The sequence below is a fragment of the Phycodurus eques genome, chromosome 1 (genome assembly GCF_024500275.1).
Source record: "Phycodurus eques isolate BA_2022a chromosome 1, UOR_Pequ_1.1, whole genome shotgun sequence".
NCBI lineage: Eukaryota > Metazoa > Chordata > Actinopteri > Syngnathiformes > Syngnathidae > Phycodurus > Phycodurus eques.
Window position 1 is genome coordinate 25473212 of NC_084525.1, and position 14246 is coordinate 25487457.

General features: G+C 42.0%; 1 protein-coding gene across 2 annotated transcripts in view; it reads left to right on the forward strand.

The window, feature by feature from the left end:
- Nucleotides 1-12489, forward strand: part of cpne5a (copine Va) — a 119891-nt gene extending 107402 nt beyond the window's left edge. For both annotated transcript variants that reach the window (XM_061695065.1, XM_061694974.1), the window contains 3 exons: nt 10270-10327; nt 10774-10847; nt 12045-12489. In XM_061695065.1, coding sequence (XP_061551049.1) covers nt 10270-10327; nt 10774-10847; nt 12045-12236 — 324 coding nt within the window. In that variant the 3' untranslated portion in view covers nt 12237-12489. The remainder of the gene's footprint in view (nt 1-10269; nt 10328-10773; nt 10848-12044) is intronic.
- Nucleotides 12490-14246: the final 1757 nt, after the last annotated feature.

Below are 14246 nucleotides of genomic sequence, written 5' to 3' on the forward strand. Positions count from 1 at the left end.
AATTTTCATTTATAGTAAAGGTAATCCTTATTGACAGAGCAAATGGTGGTGGCCCACCATTTGCAGTCAGTCATGAGCACAGTATTGCTTGTTGAATGAAATGATGGACACGTCATCAGCAATGCAGCAATCATTAACTTCCGTATCTGCTTCGGAATTACAACAAGCCTCAGACTTCAATGAGTCATGCTGCGCACAAATGAGCCACTTACGCACGTAAGTGTGTCAGAAGACATTACGGGAGAATGCGCGGAACTTGAAGGTGTGCAAACCAGGCGCGTACAAAACAGATTTGCGCACGAACGGGACAATATGGCCCTAAGAGAACAACTTTTTCCCCTCTCAAAATCATCTTTTTATTTTGCCTGCCGGCAAAAGCTGCATTTTATAGTGTTCTGAATAATTACTTCAAGTTAATGTTTATTTAAACAACACTTTCAAATGATAAACTGCCTCTTATTCCTTGACCATTTGTATACAGGTGACAATACAGTAGAATAAAATAAAATATGTATGTATGTATGTGTAACAGTTGCATTAAGCGAGGGTCGATCCGTCATGCCTGCATCCCACTCTCGCTTTATGCAACTTTTACACATTCTCAACAGACACTTATTGTTTCAATTTTCAAATCGTTCAACTCTTGACATTTAACTTTTATTTTATTAAAAAAAGATGATTGTATTTTTTAATTTGTATATAATAAAATTAAAAGTATGACAAAAATAAACAATTTTAGAAAGACAGTTAATGTATTTTATTTAATAATTGGTTAATTAAAAATGCATTTATTGATTTTTAAAAAAATTACTTGTATTCATTTATTTCATTAAATAATAAGTTAGCGGGGCATGGTGGATGACTGGTTAGCACATCCGCCTAACAGTTCTGAGGACCTGGGTTCAAATCCAGCCTCTCCTGTGTTCTCCCCGTGCCTGCGTGGGTTTTCTCCGGGTATTCCGGTTTCCTCCCACATCCCCAAAACATGCATGGTAGGTTAACTGACAACTCTAAATTGCCCGTAGGTGTGGATGTGAGTGTGAATGGTTGTTTGTTTATATGTGCCCTGCGATTGGCTCGCGACCAGTTCAGGGTGTACCCCGCCACTCGCCCACAGTCGGCTGAGATAGGCTCCGCCACACCCACAACCCTAGTGAGGATAAGCGGTTCGGAAAATGAATGAATGCATCATCGGTTTGCTGAATGAATGTGCATACTTAACTTTGATACTGACACAGTCGCAGTTCCTACTGAAGCATTAAAGCAATCCATTTTTAACAAACCATCCTTAGTCAAATGTATCTAAACTAACTACTTGAAGTCATTATTGTCTAAAAAAAAAATCCAAACATTCAATGGTGAGCTGGCACAATTCAATTGAGCGCTGTGGTTGCAGGTAGCCCCCTATTGGCGTTTTGTCATCACTATAGGTCTGCAGCTGATGACGATTTCGCCAAACATGGTGCCTCCCTTATGTTGATGAACTATCATTTTAAATTCTTATTCCATGAATGCAATATTAAGCAGAGTACGTGAAAAGCAAAACTCTGTCAATAATTGATGGCCATTATAATTGCCATGAAATCAATACACAGTGGAACCTCAATAGAACGGACTAATAGGGGTGGGGGGGTCGTCCCATATAGCCGATTGTCTGTTACATTGAAGCACTTTTTTTTAGGCCATATGCACCCATATTACTGTACAGTACAAAATTATTGATTTGTAGGGTTTTTTTTCTTGCCTAAAACGGAAGTACAGTACCAAGTTATTGAAAATATATTTTAAAAAAGCTTGAAACTGTTTGAAAATTTCACATTTTATCCAAACTTATCACACCGGTGTGTTTGGTCATGCATGGTGACATTGTTGACGTACAGTAGTGTGCTTCCTAGTTCCAAATCTGTTGCCAAAGGTAAACGGCTTGACAAAAAAAACCGTTACTGTGCCAAAAATAACATGGCAAATCCAAACTGTTTGGACACATTTTTCAATTCCGACTGTCGGTTTTAGCTGATATCCGTTATATCGGGGGCGGTTTTATCAAGTGATGGATATATAAAAGCGTGAATAAGTGGCAAAATACTGTCAATATGGGGTTCGTGCATAAAACTGGGGTGGGTTACAGCCCAAATTTCTTTTTCTCCGAATAGTGTGAAAAAGCCGAAAAAACGTAAATAAGCAGGAAAATACCGCCAATAAGCAGTTTCCACAAAAAAGTGGGGTTAGGCCCCAACACAAAAAAATATATCTTTTAGAGGGACGGAGCTACCAATGCTTCATGATCAAAAGAAACAATTTTACATCCACATTTTACTCACTTTTTTACCTCCTCTCTGAATGAGTTGGCCCATCTGTCTGTTTTAAAAATCAAACATGGCCCTCAAGTTCAAAGGTTGCCCACCCCAATGTTCCCACACACGTGGTGCTGGCGCAGGCTGAGTAGGAAATGCCACAGGCTGAATATTTCATCTCTGTATTCATTCTGAGGATCCTATCTATCTATGGAAATGTTTCTGTCCGGGGCCAAGCGCTGTGAATGTGAAAGCAAGCAGTTGAGGATAAATAAGGATGGAGGAGATGGATGGAGGAAAATACCTTGGACCTTTTCCACCCATTGTTAACAAGCTACCCCGCTCCACAAACCTCAGGCTCCCCGGGAAGGAAGAATGACCTACTTTTCTTTTTTTTTTTTTTTTTTTGTCCTGTTCGGCTGTTAGGTCAAGCAGAATGGAAAATCTGTATCACTTTCATGCTGGAACAGTTTTACTGTGTCACAATGGCGTTTTTAAGCTTCCGCTGTGGTATTATAATGGAGGTTTATTGAGAATCAGACTTGATCAGTGGAACAGAACAAAGTTTCTAGAAGGGAGAGAGAAACAAAGACACAAGACAAAGCACTAATTGTAAACAGGATGAGAGAAGTAAATCATTACATTATCTACAACAATGAAACATTAAATATGAGTGTTGCATGGGGCTTTAGTGCTACACCCTGTGAGGGAAGGACAGGACAAGAGAGAACAGGACAAGGACAGGAGAAGTAGCATGCATGACGAGGGTCGTGAACCCGACTGTGTAACTGAAGTGTGGTTGCATTAATTATGTGAATTATAAAAGTCTATAGGACGAGAGTATAAGTGAGGGGATACACACACGATTTGCATATTCATGAGTTATTTGTCGCAGTAAGTGCGTGACAGCACACCCAGTGAAAGAGTCCTAGGGGGGTGTGTCTGCAAGTGAATTGATACCGTTTTACATGCACAAAGACTGACAGAAGTGTCCTGTAATTGCTGTGGCCGCACCGCGGCGGCTCAGGACCCCACCCAATCAATCGAGGGGCGGGATCAGGCCCATGACCTACTTTTATCATTCTAAATGTATTTCTACTGCAAGCATATATCATTTATTTACAGGACACTTAACAGGTTGGAATTCATGAAGATCGTGTGCACTGGAACTCAAACAGACAAAAGTATGAGTAGTATTTCAATAAATCATTTATTTCAACAAATCAAACAGTCAATGTCAGTGTACATATAGAGAAACAGTGGACTGATCGCCAGTGCTACAACCAGTGTTGGTCAAATTACAACCCCAATTCCAATGAAGTGGGGACGTTGTGTTAAACATAAATAAAAACAGAATACAATGATTTGCAAATCATGTTCAACCTATATTTAATTGAATACACTACAAAGACAAGATATTTAATGTTCAAACTGATCAACTTTGTTTTTAGCAAATAATCATTAATTTAGGATTTTATGACTGCAACACGTTCCAAAAAAGCTGGGACAGGGTCATGTTTACCACTGTGTTACATCACCTTTTCTTTTAACAACATTCAATAAACGTTTGGGAACTGAGAAAACTAATGGTTGAAGCTTTGTAGGTGGAATTATTTCCCATTCTTGCTTGCCAGTCCGGGTTCTCCGCTGTCGTATTTTACGCTTGATAATGCGCCACACATTTTCAATGGGAGACAGGTCTGGAATGCAGGCAGGCCAGTCTAGTACCCGCACTCTTTTACTACGAAGCCACGATGTTGTAACACAGGCAGAATGTGGTTTGGCATTGCCTTGCTGAAATAAGCAGGGGCATCCATGAAAAAGACGTTTCTTGGATGGCAGAACATGTTTCTCCCAAACCTGTATGTACCTTTCAGCATTAATGGTGCCTTCACATGTGTGTAAGTTACCCATGCCATTGGCACTAACACAGCCCCATACCGTCACAGATGCTGGCTTTTGAACTTTGCGACCATAACAGTCCGGATGGTTCTTTTCCTCTTTGGCTCGGAGGACACAACGTCCACAATTTCCAAAAACAATTTGAAATGTGGACTCGTCGGACCACAGAACACTTTTCCGCTTTGCATCAGTCCATTTTAGATTAGCTCGGCCCAGAGAAGTCGGCGGCGTTTCTGGGTGTTATTGATAAATAGCGTTTGCTTTGCATAGTAGAGTTTCAAGTTGCACTTACGGATGTAGCGCCAAACTGCATTTACTGACATTGGTTTTCTGAAGTGTTCCTGAGCCCATGTGGTGATATCCTTTCCACATTGATGTCGGTTTTTGATGCAGTGCCGCCTGAGGGATTGAAGGTCACGGGCATTCAATGTTGGTTTTCAGCCTTGACGCTTTCATGCAGTGATTTCTCCAGATTCTTTGAACCTTTTGATGATATTATGGACCGTAGATGATGAAATCCCTAAATTCCTTGCAATTGTACGTTGAGGAACATTGTCCTTAAACTGTTCGACTATTTTCTCACACACTTGTTCACAAAGGGGTGAACAAGGCAGCTGGACAATGTGAGGGGCAGCTGTGGCGAAGGATGCCTCCTGAAGTCCACGATCATCTCTACAGTCTTGAGCGTGTTCAGATCCAGGTTGTGTCGGCCGCACCACAGCTCCACAGCTCCAGCCGCTCCGCTTCCTGTCGATATGCAGACTCGTCACCGTCCTTGATGAGGCCGATGACAGTGGTGTCGTCTGCAAACTTCAGGAGTTTGACAGTCGGGTTCGCTGAGGTGCAGTCGTTCGTGTAGAGAGAGAAGAGCAGCGGAGAGAGGACACAACCTTGGGGCGCCCCAGTGCTGATGCTGCGTGTGAATGAGGTGGCCTCCCCCAGCCTCACCTGCTGTGTCCTGCCCGTCAGGAAGCTGTAAATCCATTGGCAGATGACATGTGAGATGCTGAGCTGGAGAAGCTTGGATGAAAGGAGTTCAGGGATGATGGTGTTGCACGCTGAGCTGAAGTCTACGAACAGGATCCTCGCGTAGGTCCCTGCACTGTCGAGGTGTTCTAGGATGAAGTGCAGTCCCATGTTGACTGCATCATCCGCAGACCTGTTCGTTTGGTAGGCAAACTGCAGGGGGTCCAGCAGGGGACCTGTGACACTCTTGAGGTGGTCCAGCACGAGACGTTCAAAGGACTTCATGACCACAGATGTCAAAGCGACAGGCCTGTCGTCATTCAGACCCGAGATTGCAGGTTTCTTGGGGACTGGAATGATGGTGGAGCGTTTGAAACAGGATGGAACTTTGCACATTTCCAGAGATCTATTGAAGATCTGAGTGAAGACTGGAGCGAGCTGGTCCTCGCAGACTTTGAGGCAGGATGGGGACACATGGTCCGGGCCTGCCGCTTTGTTAATCTTCTGTTGTTTGAAGATGCGTCTCACATCCTGTTCATGGATGGTTAACGCAGAAGTCAGAGGTGTGATTGTGGTCGCGAGTGCGGCCGGGTGGGTGTGTGGTGTGAAACTGTCCTTTACAAATCTGCAGTAGAAGGTATTCAAGTCGTTGGCTAGTGTGCTATTGTTCTCAGCTTGGGGGGATCCTCGCTTGTAACTAGTCAGCGATTGGAATGATGAATGTGGAAGCCGGGAAGCATGACGGCGCCATCGGGTACAGCGTCGCAAAGCCAGGTCTCCGTGAAGCACATGGCCGAGGAACGTCCGAAGTCTTTACTGGTCTTTAACAGAAGATGAAGCTCGTCCATTTTGTTAGGTAGGGAGCGTACATTCGCGAGGTGGATCGACGGGAACGGCAATCTGTGTCCTCTCTTGCGGAGTTTCACCTGAATGCCGGCTCGCTTCCCTCTGTGGCGCCGCTTCCGTCTCCAAGCGCCGAAAACCGCGGACGCCGCTCCGGTGAGTAACTCGGGGAAAAAACTGAGCGGATATTCGAAAGTTGGTGACAGAAAGTCCGGAGTAGCCTCCTTGATGGTTAGCAGGTCTCCCCTTGTGTAAGTGAGTCGTGTAAGGTTTCCAAAGACGAACGAAAAACACAAAAACAAAGACAATACTAGAGCGCGCATTACCGAGGCGACCACACTGGTTGGCGCCATCTTGTATTTATTTATTTATTAAAGATATTTAATGTCTTTGTAGTGTATTCAATTAAATATAGGTTGAATGTGATTTGCAAATCATTGTATTTGTCTGTTTTTATTTGTTTAACACAACATCCCAACTTCATTGGAATCGGGGATGTACATTAAAAAGTAATTTGTCATAGTTAGTACTTCCCCAAAAAGTAATTAAATTAGGAACATTATTACTCCCTCATGAATGTGATTATTGCTCTGAAAAAAAACTTTTTTTTTAGCTGGTTTCACAGGGATCGTTACGTAGAGTAGAACAACTTCCACTGGAATTTTATTGGACCGCAAACCACAACTGGTAGACATACTGTTGCACCTAATTAATGTATTTTCTTCTCTACAAAAAGGTGCAACAATCAGAAGTGCTTTTATATAAATGCCGTGTAAAATAAAATTTAAAAAAACTGTCACACAGCTTCAAGACAATTGATGTATGCAGTGGCGTGTGCTGTTGCAAGATGTTTCGTGAGATTACAGTTGGTCACCAGGGACGCAGACAAAGTGTCTTCTCTGGTAGAAAATATTCACTTGACATGTATAGTATGTTACATGATGTTGAAGTAGTTTAGTGTCTGTACTTCTAGCCTGAAAACGCCACTTTTAACTCAAGAGACCGCTCCGGACTCGCCATCGTTGCATCAATTTCTCTTGTGTGGTTGTTTGCCACCTGCCTGAACTCTAGTCCTGATTAGCTGACCATGAAATCTTTGCATTTTTTTGGTCCAGTCACAAAGCCCTTATAGTCAGAGGGCTTGTGTGCTTAATGTAAACTTTTAATTTAATTCTTGATTGATTGAAAAGCATAGGTCGTCTCTCAGTATTTTATTTTGTCCTTTTGAGGAATTGCTGTCATTTTTCTGTAAAAGTGCTTTTTTTTCCTGATTTTTTGAACAGAAAATTAACCGAGCACCAGGGAAGACTACTAATCTTAAATCTCCTTTTTCCAGTTGGGCAAAATCTTGGTCCTTATGTTATTGAATGTCTGTGTACTGTTACATGGATCGATTTGCTTGCGCTAACCAGTGGTTGTTTTATTGTAAACAAATTTTTTTTTTTAATGCTAAAATAAACAATTTTACATATTATTGCTGTTGGGTAGAAACCCAATACGTATGCCCACATTTGGTAAATTTCATGTTTTTTCACAAATCGATACTATTGGTCTGTCCCCACGTGGTCCGTTATTGTTACGATTAATTCACCAATTTAAAGTGTTGAAAATAGCTTGAGAACAAATCTATTAACTTACAGTATAATTGAATGCATGAACTCTGAGAAGTGTCGTAAAACTCAGCCTCTTCCCTCACAGTGGGAGCCATGCGGCATCAGGTCGTCTCGAGATTGAAAGCCTGGATACTTTTTAGAGAATGAGTAAAAATACTTCGGTTAGATACGTTTGAGTAAGCCTGTTTTGTTAAAAATGGATAGCTGTAATGCTTCAACGCAGAAGGGAGCGTGTCAGCCATGAAGTGCATGCAGATTGATTACGCTGCTTTGTCACCTCTTCGTTTTATTTATTGCATCACTCATGGCTGTAAGACCTTTGCAAAAGACTGGTGTAACCAAAGTTGTTTTCTTTTGTAACAAGTATGAAAGGCTTTTTGGAGGGTCAGCATAAGAGCAGCTGTTAAATGGGTTGATTCATTTTATAAAATAATTAATTGAATATGATTATATCAATTGAAAATAATGCATTATTTTACATCGTTTTTTTTTTTTTTTTTTTTTTTTTTTTTTCTACAAATGAGCTTGCCCATCTGTCCATTTTCAAAAATCCAATATTGCCCTTAAGTGCGACAATTTGCCTTGCTTTGCGCTAAAGCCACGACTTTTGGCCATCTGCTACAATAATCCGACATCTAAATGAGTCTCTTCTTTTGAATGTCTAAATACACATAATAGAAATGTGCCCAGTTAACAGTGATTGTAAAACTACCCACTTTTGGGCCCCTATTGCTCAATAATGTATTTCCTTTCAGACCCAGGACGCTTCAGACTAACTGCGATATAATGTGCTCTGAAACGAAGCCATGAAACGTTTATGATCTCATTTATCATTCAGGTTTCTCTGCTTTCTGCATTTCTATTATTGTTTGGAGCGGTTCCTTCTCCGGGGATCCGTCAAATGGTTTGGCAGGAGTGCATGATGGGATATATTGTAGTACTCATTAAGATTCCAACATTGCATGCGCTGTTGGCAACAGGGGTAAAAGTGGTGGAGCCCGCTGTATTGAAAAGAGAGTTTTGCATTTTACATATCCCTGATGGTTTTCACCATGGAAAATTTGGGAGTGCACTCCAAGCACACAATAAACTTTGAAGTGAATTGGAAGAGCTAGTGAAAGAGGCAAAGAACCATGACTGAGTTAGAAAAGAGATTGCCCCAATGAATTTTTTTAAAGCTGCATAAAATCCATTTTATATAATATTTGGTTTGATTGAACATGTTCTGAGTGTGTGGGAATTGGATATATCTGCCCTTCCTGTGTATCATTGCATTTAAAACTTGGGACAGCACAACTGGAAAATTGCTTTGGAATTGTCACAGTGCGCTGAAATGACCAAGATGCAAGGAAATGCAGAGCTGAAAAGTGTTTTGTCATGGGTGATATGGCATGACGCCTTCTTGTGACTGGCAAACATGTCAACCCTGAGACTGTCTCTACAATTTTTGTTTCTGGCATTTCAAAAATGTTTAGACAAGTGGAAAAGATCAGTTCTCCATGTTGCCTCTCATTTTGCCGGTGCCTCGTTATCCTGGTTCCGCACAGTAGTGCTGTCTGCACCTAACCTTTAGACGCACTATTTAAAGACAAAAAGTCATCCATCACAATTTGTCTGAGGTTTAACAAATTACATTGTGTGTACTAAATTCACTTTTTTCCATTTAGACCTCCGTGAATGGGCAAAATGAACTGCATGGCAATTTTGCCTTTTTGGCAGACACAATCCTGGGTGTGTTTGCTGAAGGTTAACACAAGCAAATATGGGCACAAATTTGATTGCTCACGCAAAAAAAATGTGGAAGCTGAGCTACTAACCGCGCACACCCGCTTTTGCCAAACACAAAAAAACAGCCACCGAACTAACCCTAACGCGCAAAATACTCTAAGTAGATGCCAATAAATAAATTTAGCATGCACAATGTAATTCAACTAATCCAAGACGTATTGCAGTAGCTGATTTTGCGTCTTTCGATAGCTTGTCTTGAAGGCAGGTAAATATAAACCAGCAGTGCTCTGCGTAACGATGACCGCGGTTATTGTGTCTAGGAGGCGGTATAATGATGGATGATGGAGAGAACAGATCTTTCCCCCTCGTTTAAGCACTTTCTAAATGCCAGAAACAAAAATTTGTAGGACAAATCATCCATTCAGTAATACTGGAGCTTTTGGATTATCTAAGGGCTGACTTGTTCCTCCAGTCACAAGAAGGAGTCATGCCATATCACCTGTGACAAAATGTCTTCCAACTGTGCATTTCCTTGTGTCTCGGTCATTTCAGCGCATATGACAATTGGCGCAGGCCACTCTCAGAGCAATTGTTTAGGTGTGCTGTCCCAACTTTTAAATGCAATATCACACAGAATGGGCTTGTTAATGTTCAAACTGTGCATAACTGTGTCTGATAATAATATTAAATATACTTTTATGGAACAAAACCTCTGCATCATTTTTGTTGAACACTTAAGCTACTATGCCACTGTATTAAAATGTTGGTCGTGATGATAGTACTTGGAGAGCTAAGTTTTATTGTAGGTGGTACTTGGTGTGAACATTTTAAGAACCACTGTGTTAGAAAGAGCATGCAATTCAGCGCCTGCTATTTGGAAACTTAGTAAAGCTGCAACTGACTGCTCTTGTCACTCACCACAGGCGGCCAAACTGCCCATGTCAATCATCATCGTTGGAGTCGGACAAGCTGAGTTTGACGGTGAGTCAGCCAATCACCAATCAGTGTAGCTCACCATCACTTAATATTGTCGCCAATCGCCAACTCATAATAATATTGTCATACGCCGAGGATTGATAGATTGGGGGGGAAAAAAAGGCTGCAAAAATGTCAAAATGTCTATATAAGTGGAGAAAAAACATAAAGTTTGCAAATATTCTACAGCATGCAACATATCAGGAACGTTAATTTGTTTAAATTGTAACCTCATGAATTACATGAGGCTGCCAAACAATGGGAAACAGCTCTCAGTATGATGCAGTGAAAATGAATTATGAATTAAAAGAAGAGCTCTCTTGACGGTGAACATTATTATCTTCAGAAAGGCAGAATGTTTGTATGGGGTGTTATTTGGTCGTGCCGGTGTATCTAATCAAGTGTAAATAACTACAGATGCTCATTTGATGCCGACGTTCTCGTTTTTGCAGCCATGGTGGAGCTGGATGGTGACGACATCAGGATTTCGTCACGCGGAAAGTTGGCTGAGAGAGACATTGTACAGGTGAAAAATAGTCAAATATAAAAATATATAATAACACTATGTGAAGCGATGAATCATTGTTTGTCTATGTATGCCCTGACAGGATGGCGACCAGTTCATTGTTTCCCTTTTTGTACCCTGAAATTGACTGGCGACCAGTCCATTATTTGTATAAATGTGCCCTGCCATTGGCTAGTGACCATTCCATTGTTTATCTACATAAATACCCTGAAAGTGGTCTAGCAATCAGTCAATTGTTGTAGATTGTTTGTCTACATGTGCCCTGCCGACCAGTCCAGGATGTACACAGCCTCTCCCCCAAAGTCAGCTGGGATAGGCTACAACTCACTCACTAACGAGGATAAGCGCTATACAAAATGAATGGATATACAGTTTATATGGAACAAAAGCAACAGAGGGATACAATGTGGCTGTTTCTGTGTTTTCATAAACATAATCAATAAATTAACATAAACGTACTAAATTTCATAAATAAAGACTTGGGGCCTATTTTCATGAACGGCGTAAATCCGTTCCGGCGCAACTGTGCGCTAGAGGCGGGTTAGACCGGTGTTGGTGAATTCGTAGACCAGTGCAGCCCGTCGGATCCAAAAGTGGGCGGGCTACTACTGTTGCGGGTGTGTTTACAGCCCACTTCTTTCACCTCCAATCAAATTGGCTCCTGTCATTCCCTTCAACTGTGACTGTGCAATGATCGTAGCAACAGAGACATCTCTGTGCGGAAGAGGACGATGCATAATCGCAGCTCGCCGTGCGTGAGTGGAGCATTGTCACTGCTCTCGGGCGGTGTGCCAACAGACAATGTGAGCGCATACTCCAAATGAGCCGGTGATAACTGCTAGCGACTTAAACATGTCCGCAGAGTTTTGAATCTGTATGCCTGTGCGCCGATCAAAATCGTCAAGATCGCGTTACACCAGCAGTAAAGCTGGCTGTGCCGGCAGTTCGACGTGGTCTGAGCAGGCATAAGTTTAGACCGACTCGCTACCAGAAAATTGTCACTCAGACGGGGCGCATCGCCAAGGACATACCCTCGCTTCGCCCGAATGGCCAGGTTGGCGCAAACGCACACAGTGAGCCTTGTGCATGCGCGAAAATCAGGCTCCGCCAGCATTTGTGCCCCGAAGTGTCTACAAAAATATAACCCTTGCCCTTCCTCTACTCCTGACTGTTCTTGTCTCTCATCCGCTATACCAGTTTGTCCCATTCAGGGACTACATGGACCGCACAGGCAATCACGTCCTGAGCATGGCCCGGCTGGCCAAGGACGTCCTGGCCGAGATCCCCGACCAGCTCATCTCCTACATGAAGAGCAGAGCCATCAAGCCCAACCTCGTCCCACCACCGCCGTATTCGCCCGGCGACCGCTCCCAAAGCAATGCCGTGTGAAGCCCCTCGCTCTGCTTTCTTGGGATGGGCAAGGCCTGCTAATGAAGAGTCAAACCAAGGACGGATGTGACTCCTTTGTGGGACAGCTTGAAATATTGACAAGCTCACGACGGAGCTTTTATTGTTTCCTGTCCAAGTCGTGAGTGATGTCACGGATGGCGAGGGCGGGCGTAAGTATATTATTAGAATGTGCCATCTTGTACCATGTTTGTGATACCTTTTGCAATTGATGTGTCTAGAAAATCAAAATGTATTCGGATTTATTGCATTTATTATCTTGGGATGGGCTTTTAGACAGGGGGGGGTCAAAATTCATATTTTCCCTGTAGTTTTCCATCCTATATTTTTTGGCTTGTCTTATTGTAATATTGATCAAATTCCCCCAAAATAGCAATTTCTATTTTGATAAGGACTGTAATATATATATATAAAGCATGTGATAAAAAATATATATATATTCAGCATTTTATGAATTGTTATGGAGCATTTCTGAGTGCAAGTTGCTATGAACTGTTGCCATACTTAATCTAATTATTTTTTTTCCCCCGACCTGTTTCTAATATTTATATCAAAACAATGCACTAATTACAACCCTATATCAAAAGCACAAAGATTATGACGTTAATAATAAGCTAAATATTCTTGTTGACCAAAAGGATGATTTCACCATTCTTTGCATCTTTTAATTGCTCGTATACACAGAAACAAATGCTAATGTTCATGCTACTTCATTGACATTTAGCTAAGCCACACCCCCTGAAGTACCGATTGGCCAATCAAAGCACAGAAAGAGACATGCCAAAGGTTTCCGGTCCATTCATGCAAGGACAATTGACTGTCCATTATTTGTATTGGATAGTTTTTAAAGAGTCCTCCAAAGAAACAAGAGTGATGCCAGTCTCACTATAAAAAAATAACTCACACACCACAAAGATAATCACATAATTTACTGTTACATTTTTTTTAAGTGATCCAGTGTGTACAAGGACATTCTTTCTCATGAATTATAATTATTATTCCATCACATTACGCAGTTTAACATAAAAGCAACAGCCCATTTTACAGTGAGATGAAAAAGTATTTGGGCTCCCCTTCTCCAACTCTTGTATTTTTGCATAGTTTAACCACTTTAATGTGAAAGATCATGAAACAACTGTAAATAGACAAATATAACCCAAGCGAACTTAAAATGCTGTTTTTTGTTGTTGTTGTTGTCGTCGTTGTTAGTGGTTTTTTTTGTTTTTTGTTTTCGTCCTGTTTGGCTGTTAGGTCAAGCAGAAAGGGCGTTCTGTATCCCTTTTATGCCGGAACAGTCTTACTGTGTCACATTGGACTTTTTAAGATGCCACTGTGGTTTCTTAGTATTTTGATGGATATTTATTGACAATCAAAGTCGATCAGTTGACCAGAACAAGGTTTCTAGAGGGGAGTGAGAAAAGAAGACAACAAAAGACAGAGCACTAACTGTAAACAAGATGAAAGTAAATCATTATATACCTAGAACAATGACACATTACAGTCAGTGAGTGTTGTATGGGCCAGTAGTGCTACACCCTGTGAGGGAAGGACAGGAGAAGATAGGACAGGACAAGGACAGGAGGGGGAGCATGCAGGACAAGGGTTGTGAACCCGGCTGTACAACTGAAGTGTGGTGTGAGTGGCTATGCAAATTATAAATGTCTGTAGGACCACAGTGTGAGTGAAGCAATACCCAATAAATTTGCATAGTGATAAGTTATGTGTCACAATGAGTGAGGGGCCCCACACCCAGTGAATAAGTCCAAGGGGTGTGTGTCTGCGGACACATACAAGTGAATTGACAGTTTCACATGCACAATGACCATCAGAAGTGTCCTGTAATTACTGTGCCTGTATCACGGGGGCCGCGGACCTCACACCACCTAATCGAGAGGCGGGGTCAGGCTCAGGAGTCCACCCAAGAGCGGCCCGGTGGACGGGACACGTCCCACACCAAGGGATCCGGGGCGGTCCATCGGCCCCACCGACGCA